General features: G+C 39.3%; 1 protein-coding gene and 1 non-coding gene across 2 annotated transcripts in view; one reads left to right on the forward strand and one right to left on the reverse strand.

The window, feature by feature from the left end:
• Positions 1-8,814, reverse strand: part of Clip4 (CAP-Gly domain containing linker protein family member 4) — a 116,849-nt gene that overhangs the window by 25,831 nt on the left and 82,204 nt on the right. The window contains exon 8 of the mRNA XM_023711105.1: positions 8,049-8,189. Coding sequence (XP_023566873.1) covers positions 8,049-8,189 — 141 coding nt within the window. The remainder of the gene's footprint in view (positions 1-8,048; positions 8,190-8,814) is intronic.
• Positions 1,128-1,234, forward strand: LOC111815676. Its single transcript, XR_002820332.1, has one exon. It is a non-coding gene; the product is annotated as a U6 spliceosomal RNA (small nuclear RNA).

Consider the following 8,814-nt stretch of genomic DNA (forward strand, 5'->3'; position numbering starts at 1 on the left):
CAAACCATTCCTTAAAGTTCCACTCTCTTCTTTTCCTCTTGTAAATCAGCTGCACTGTCTTTTTATTTCTTCAACATTTTTCTTTAACTACTCTTGCTATTTTTCATTTGCTTTTTCTTGCAAATGTTCTTTCTCCAGTTCCTTTGCTGATTTTTCCTCCATTTCTTAATTTTTTTTGTTCTTTCCCCTTCTGTACATTTTTTTCCTAAAGTGTTTTTCTTTAGCAATTATCTTTGCTTGCCGGTTCTTGCATTTTCTTTGGTTAGCTTCCTCCGGAGCTTTCTGTTGCAGCCTGTCACATTCTCCTTTCTCTTTGCCAACAAATCGCACCATGGTGTCAGTGATCATGTCTGCTAAGTGCAGCTCTTTCTGTCCTTTTTAGGTATTTTCTGGTTCCACTTCACTGCTGCCCACTCCAACAGCCCCAATTCTCTAGGCAGCCCCCTTGGGACTCATGGTGGGATGGGACTGGGGACTGCAGCAACTGGTGAGTTAGTGATGACAGCAAGCCCTCCAGTGTCACCTCTGCCACCCTTCCTGATGATGAGGAAAGTGCCAGGAGGATGAGCCCAGGCTGGAGTCTTGGAGAGCCAAGAGAGGGGCAATACCCCATGCCTGCCAACTGTCCATTCACTGTGAATGGACTCTCCCAGGATACTTCCATCACAGTAACAGCAACATCAAACTTAGCACTCCTAGATACAGCTGCTGTTCTCTAGGACTAGCAGGTAATTTATGTGACTTCTCTGGTGTATGCACAGAAATATAGGAGTTTTTGTATGTAGACAATGATCTGGGGCAAAAATTTTTGCCAATTATAGCAACTATTCATTTAAATGAGAGTTGAGGCTGGCCAAATAGCTCAGCAGAATAAAGTGCCTACAAGCAGGCGCAGGGGCCGGGAGTTCGATCCCCAGGCCTACCATGCCAATCCTGCCCCCAGGGCATGCTGAGATGGCAATTGAGACTGGGCATGTTGGTACGCGCCTGTAATCCCAGCACTTGGGAGGCTGTAAACAGGAGGATCACTAGGAGTCCAAGCTGCAGAGTGAGACCCTGTACCAAATACATACATACATACATACATACATACATAAAAATAAATGAGAGTCAAGATAGTAAAATATGTGCTCGCTTCGGCAGCACATATACTAAAACTAGAACGACACAGAGAAGATTAGCATGGACCGTGCACTAAGACAGTAACATATCCTATGCTGTCTGCCTCAGTACTGTAAGAATGACCACCGGGCCAGCCTGATAGCTCAGCAGACTAAAGAGCCTGCTTAGGCAGAGTGCAGCGGCGCCCACCCCCAGTGTACACTGAGCCAGTGATTGAGACTAGGAGTGGTGGCGTGCGCCTGTAATCCCAGCACTTGGGAGGCTGAAAGCAGGAGGATCACTATGAGTCTAATCTACTTAATGAGACCTTGTAGACCCTGTGCCAAATACAGAAGAAAAAAAAAAAATGAACCACTATGATATCAATTACCACAGAAACTTTACTTGGGGAAAAATACTGAGTAAGTCTGCCTGACAAAGACATCTATTTCAGTTGTATACAGTACAAAGCTAACTTAAAACTGTACCCAGCTTTAAGGTACCCTTTCCAATGCTACTCACTTATGAAGCATTTTGGGGGAAGAACTGTGCCAGGATGCTGAGTACCATAAACATAAACCATACATGTATCTAGTCCTTACGGTGGTGACCTTTTCAATTTGGTATGATAGAAAGAAATGAACATAAATAACAGGTGAGGACACTTTTTATGAAAGCACTTGCACAGGTAACAATAACTGGCTACAAAGATAAGTCAGTGCTTCATCCAGATCCCATTCTAGTAAGTCAGATTTCTTCCCCCAGATGCTAGAGGCATGGGCATAAAGAACTTGGAATAGAGATTCTGGGGGAAAGACAGAAAAGTTACAGTAAAACACAGAAAATGGCGATGAGCTTGGCCAAAACAAGAGTTCTTCTGGAACACAAAAGTTGGAGAGACGGGTGCTGCTGCATCTCTCAGAGGGACACAATGCCTGAGCATGAAACCAGGATGTGGGGCTGGGTGTAGTTCAGTGGTAAGCATATGCCTCACCTGTGCTCAGCTCGAGAAAAACAAATGCAACCTTTCTGTAAAGAATGAGTCCGTGGGTCAGACAGCCAGCTCTGCATTGTAATAAATGTTTTTAATGTAAAGGAAGTCTTGTTATTTAAATACATTAAATATATGGTACTGTATGTTAGACATGGCCTGAGGTCACTCTCATGTGCTCAGCGCAGCCAAGGGAAGCCATGTGCATCCACCCTGCGGGCAGCAGGCTGGCAGAGAGAAAGCAGGCTGGAAGTAGAGCCGGGAGGGGCTACGGCAGTGGTCAGGGGAGAAGGCCTGGCTACAAGGGCAGAGTGGTCGGAGATGGCAGCCTGTACAGGGGACTTTGTGTTTTTCTAATTATTACATTTTTCATTTCTAAAATACCCAGTTCCCTGTTTTATTTGGATTTTCATAAGGGTAACTAGAGACTCACATGGAGTTATACAAAGTATATAAAAAGATCCAAAGTATATTTTGACCAGTTTCCCCAAAGGTGGTATTTTACAAACCTACAGTATAATAATTCAACCAGGATAATGATAGTGAAATAGTAACAGATCTCATTTAGATTATCCCAGCTGTGCTTGTGGGAGGTGGGGGGGAGGTGTGTGTGCGTGTGCGTGTGCGTGTGCGTGCATGTGTCTGTGTGTCTGTGTATACATGCACCATTTGGTTCTCTTCTCCAGCTCCTATTCTTCTGCTGTAACTTTCTTTCCATTTGTCTTAAGAGTATTTATCAGAATTGGAGAAAAGGAAGAGCTGCATGGTTAGCCAACATTTTGCCCTAGCCTTTCAAGGTCAGTGAAGACTCGGGACATAGGAGAACCTGTACTGTAACATCATGTAACTCAGTTGTGCTCCAAATTTTCTAGTCAAGAAGATTATGGAGCCACAGAGAAATGTGTTTGATGATGTAAAGTGAGCCTGGGGAGAGTCACACGGAGAGAAAAAACATTTTCTCAAGCTTTCACAGAGAGCAAATTGGTCAAGCAATGGCCATGACTCATCCTCATGTCAGACACTGACAAAAGGATGTACAAAAGGCGGTACAGGGCTACAGGACAAATCCTGAGAATACTTGGCTGACCTTATCAGATACAAAAGTTACATTTCTTGGTATATAGGTCTTGCTATATCTTAGTCTTAACCATCCAGCAGAAAAGTATAAAAGCGAGGTATACAAAGTAAATCCATATTAATACGATGAGCTGTAAAAGGCTCAAGTCAATAACTTCTGAGGACAACCCACTAATATTATAGACTTCTAGACAGTGTTAGATTGTTTAGTTGAATTCAAACACCTATTGTATTTAGATGCCAATAGAATATTCACCTCTGACAGGACAAAAAAAAAGGATACAAAGGAAAGATCATTTTGTATTTATATATACAAAATAGAATCAATTTACATCTACTTTCCCTTAATTCAATGAGAAGAAAGAGGTGCACTAACAGTGTTTGGACAGAATATCCTGTCTGCTTCTTGTACTATGGATAACCACTAAGAAGATAACAATGTACAATGTATTGATTATCAAATCTGTCCTATTAGTCAGCTGTGAAACTGTCTCATTCATATTTATTTCTCAATAAAAAAATAAATTAAAAAGTAACCATAGGCAGAGTCAAGTTCTTAAAAAAAAAAGAGCATTTACCCTTAACTCTGCAGCATGTTAGAGCATTTACCCTTAACTCTGCAGCATGTTTATATTTCCTTTAAAGTCTTTGTGTTCAATGTACTGTCCATGTCATCTCATGGCTGGCATCCTCTGACTTTTCCTTGAAAAATGTAGAGATTTTCTTGGTTTTCATATTTTCAGTATCCTAGATACTATGTAATAGTACTGCAGGTACAGTTTAATCCTTGGTTTTATTCATTGGGTTCACATTGCTCAGCAGGCAGTTGACCAGATTAGGTTTCATGCACATCAATTCTATGCACTTGGGTTTCCAGAGCCTTTGCAGTGGTGCCTGAGTTTATCTCATGTGCTCGTTACCCAGCAGTCAGTCCGGACCTGCCAGGGGTCCACCCAGGAGACCAAAGTGTTCACTCAGATTCACATATGCACAATTAAGGACAAGGCCAAGAGTTCTTATCTATCATTTTGAGGTTGAAGCTCTCCGCTCTATTGTACAATCTCCTGAGACTGATCCTACCTCCAGTCCAAGTGGGAAGAAAACAGAAGATAAACCAATGGGAACTCATCCACTTTGCTGCTCCCCTTGGAGACAAGACTGGCTCCGCTGTGCTCTGGTGCCGACCACCCACTGCTACTGCCACATCATACAGGGCTTCTTGGGGACTGGGGCGGAAAAGTAAAATGCAAAACGGGCAAGAATGAGAAGTTTTCCTCTACATTCTGTCTAGTAGGAAACTGTTTCTATGCCTCAGGCTGTAAATCAAGACGTTTTCTTAGAGCTTTCTGTCCATCTGCACCGGGCATGTGAAGAGGACACCACTTACGATATATCATGAAGTACTGAAAAATAGATCCAACAAATGGATCAGGAAAAAGTAAGTATGTATAGAAAACATTACATAATGGCACTGAGATATTTTTAAAGGATCTAATTAAAAAATATTCCAAGTACATAGTTAAAAGACCATTGAAAAGATGTCAGCCTTTTACAAATTGATTTCAAGTTTAAGGGTAATATCAATTAAAACCTGAACAGATTCCAGGGAGATGGCTCAATAGAATAAGCACTTGCCTGGCAAGTGCAAGGGCCTGAGTTCAATCCCTGGTTCTGCTAAAAAAAAAAAAAAAGAAAGAAAGAAAGAAAGAAAGAAAGAAAGAAAGAAAGAAAGAAAGAAAGAAATGTACAGCTTACTCTAAAATTCATAATTATGATGTATAAGGGTCCAAAATAGATAAGATAATCTTCAAAAAGAAGGTAGGATGAACTCCTCTCTTGGACCTAAAGATTTTTAAGCATTATGATTAAGTACAGCCTGTGAACTAAGCAACTGCACCAAGGATAGCAATATATAATACTAGGGCCATGCTTGGAATGCCTGTCATTCTGGCCTTCTAAATACATACTGCTTCTAATGTCATATCAATTATTGCTATACTCTCTCTCTCAAATAAATGTTTGTTTAAAAAAAGATAATAAAAGAAAACGAGACAAGAAGAAAAATGTCATAGGACTGTCCTGCTACAATGTTATATATAGTTAGATTTCTAAATATCTACATAAAAATATGTAATTATTTATTTTTATTTTTTTCACACTCTGTAGGAATTTAAAGTTTAGCTTATCGATGATTGTTGGAAAATACCTGTTTCATGTTATGTCTAAGGTTTTGATATTCAGACAGATAGTGATGTTAAGCTCAAATGCCTATGTTATAGGGTAATAATATCATTAAGCTTTTCTTCTGGAGGGCTAACACCTTAAGTTTGCAGACCAAAAAATTAGAGAAAAAGAAGGGCTACAAGAATAGCCAATATTTTGGTCCTTTCCCTTCAATGTCAGTGAGGATTCAGGACATAAGAGAACCTGTACTGTAACATCCTATAACTTAGCAGTGTTCCAAATTTTCTGTTCAAGGAAATTATGGAGTCACAGAGGAAAGTGATCAATGATGTAGAGTGTGCCTAAGGAGAGTCACATGGAGAGAAAACATTCTCTCAGGCTTTCACAGAAAGCAAATTAGTCAAGCAATGGCCATGACTCATCCACATGGCTGACACTGACAAAAGATTTACAAACTGCTGTACATGGTCTCAGGGTAAATCCTGAGGGGATTTGACTGACCTTGTCAGATACAAAAGTTACATTTTTTTATTATATAGGTCTTCCTTTATCTTGATTTTAACCATCCAGTAAAATAAATAAATAAATAAATAAACACGAGGTATAAAAAATAAAGCCATAGTAATATGATGAGCTGTAAAAGGCTCAAGTCAACAACTTCTGACATTGCCAGTTCCGTGAATAACCCACTACTATTACAGACTATTTGACTATATTGGATTATTTTGCTGAATTCACACACCTACAATATTTGAATGGCAATGGAATACTCATCTCTGACAAAACTAAACAAAAAAGGGGGATACAAATGAAGGTCCATTTTGCAGAGAAAAAAAAATATATATATATAAATATATATGTCTGTGTATACAAAATAGGATAGACATACAGCTACTTTCTCTTAGTTCAATGAGAAGATTTATACTAATAGTGTTTAGACAAGATAGCATGTCTGCATCTTATACTCTGAATAACTACTACAAAGACAACAATATGCAATGTATTAATTATTTAACTGTCCTACTAATGAGAGTGTTTCATAATTTTGAAACTGTGTCATTGCTATTTCTTTCTCAATAAAATTAATTATAAAAAAATGATTAAGCGCAGCATCATCACAGAGATATTCAAACAGCTCAACTGAACAGAACACCGAGACCAGACATTCTGGTGGTCATGGCTACCCTGGGAAGCTATGGAATAGAGGACTTTGGATAATTTTTTGAACTCCAAGAGTTTATGCCCTAGAAAAGGGACTAAATGATTTCACTGCATACAATCTTTGCATTCTTTTAAGTTTGACAGTACCATTTGGGGGACCTTTCAGTGACTTTGTGACTTATTTTGTGAAATTCCCGATTCTCAATTGTAAATAAAGGAAATGAATGAAAGAAAAAAAAAGAAAGAAAGAAATATTTGTGTTTGATGAGCTCTTTCTTGCAGTTTTCCTGGTGACATATTTTTCTGAAAATAAAATTATATTGACTTTACAATGAAAAAAAATCTTGGACACAATCCTTTCCTGATGATACAAAGCCTTCTGCTTTAATTATTTATTGAGCACCTGTTTGGTGTTGTGTGCTACAGTGAATACAAATGTACAAAATGCTCCCACAGTTCCCTTAAAGTTTAAAATTCTGCTGAGAATAAAAGATTTTTACAAATAAAACAATCAGTGGACAAAGTCCAAGGTAACAAATAACAAGTGTGGACACAAAGTACATGCAAAGTTAGAAAATGAAGAGATCAAAAAGAGCTAAAAGGGGAGGTATCTACGGAAAATCAGATGTGAATAAAAAGTCAAAGAACGGAATGGTAGTCAGGAGTGGTGTCATACTCCTTAATCCCAGTTCTGGGAGGCTGAGGCAGGAAAACCACACATTTGAGTCCCAATTGGGCAATTTAGCAAAGCCCTATTTCAAAACAAATTTAAGGGTTGCAACATAGCTCAGTGTGAAGGGCCTGGGTTCATTTTCCTGTGTCACAAAAAAAAAAAATAGAGAGAGAGGAAGAAAAGGCAACAGAGAAAGAGGAGGAGGAAAAAGAGGTATAGTAGCAGAAGGAAGAGAGGCAACAGATATAGAAGCAGAGGAGGTCTAGGATGAAGAAGGAAGAGGAGGAGGTAGAGGAGGAAGAAGAGGAAGAGGAAGAAGAAAATAGAATGCTCTAGACCTCTGTAGTCACACCAAAGCATCCACAGAAACTGTCTAAGACAAGGTAGAAAGAGGAGCAAGAACGGTGCCTGCAAGAAATGAAGAAGAGACAAAACAAGCACAGCACAGCCACGCAAGTAGAAAGGGGCGACACCACACCAAAGAGAATGATGATGCTAGGTGCAAAACATGCTTTGAAAGAAAAGCAAAGGAAGAAAGGCACTGGACAGCTCTGAACGGGTGAGGGACACGAGGCCAGCTGTATTTCAGACAGACATGCTGGAGGTGCCAACCCAAGCCGTGTGGGTAGAATATGTGGAGTCAGAGGAACAGATAAAGGAAAGAAAACAAGGAACCAGGTCTGGACCATTCCTGTTAGGAATTAAAGTCAATCGTGGCTCAGGCCTGAAAACACAAGATGCAGGCTATTAAATTTAGATTTCACAACTGCTAACAAGAAAGAACAAAGCTGTCTGGTATTAGCAACCCCACAAATAAAGCACAAATGTTCACAAACATCATTCACCTCCTAGTTGACCTACCGGTGTTCACTTTTGACGTGGTGTGAGCTGTGTTGACTCTTTGGGGCTTGACAGGTGGTACAGTTTTTGAAGAAAGAGGATGTGTTACATTCTTCTTTCGTTCTTTTGCTTTAGTTATCTTTGAAAGAGGGGCGAAAATACCTAAAAGAGAACACAGAACTAAGTTACCATGAATTAAAAGCATTTCAGATAAAGGAGCAAGTATAACTGTTTAGTAACATAAATCTAAGTTTTTGGGGTTTTTTTAAGGACTACTACACGTCCTGAAATGAGAAACCAAAAAAAAAAAAAATGTAGTATTTGACCTTGAACACATAGCTCACAATCTAGTAGTCAACACTAACAACAAATGTAATGATTTAAGAGGCACATAAAGGAAACATAATGAAGTATTAAGAGAAACTGGAAAAAGAGAAATGAGTAAGGGTGACACCTATTATTTCTAAGTTATTGGCAAATAACAATGTACCATGCAATATACAAACTCCTTCTTCCATGTCATTTCTATCTCCTTAGGATTTATATTTTCCCACATTATAACCCTTTACACTCATGTCTTTTCTTTTCTCTAGACTAGTTTTAATGACAAAATTCAAGTAGTACCATCTCTGCATCTCCCCTCTGCACCTAACCATAGTGCCTTACACACCAGACAGATAAAATAGATCTCTCTGACCATAATTTTCCCAAAAGCCCTCACCTTCTACTCCTGACAATCAGAAGCAAAACTGTGTGGGAGAAGGGGAGGCACAAGGGCAGGGGAAGG

The sequence above is a fragment of the Octodon degus genome, unplaced genomic scaffold, assembly GCF_000260255.1.
Source record: "Octodon degus isolate 3935 unplaced genomic scaffold, OctDeg1.0 scaffold00019, whole genome shotgun sequence".
NCBI classification, from domain to species: Eukaryota; Metazoa; Chordata; class Mammalia; order Rodentia; family Octodontidae; genus Octodon; species Octodon degus.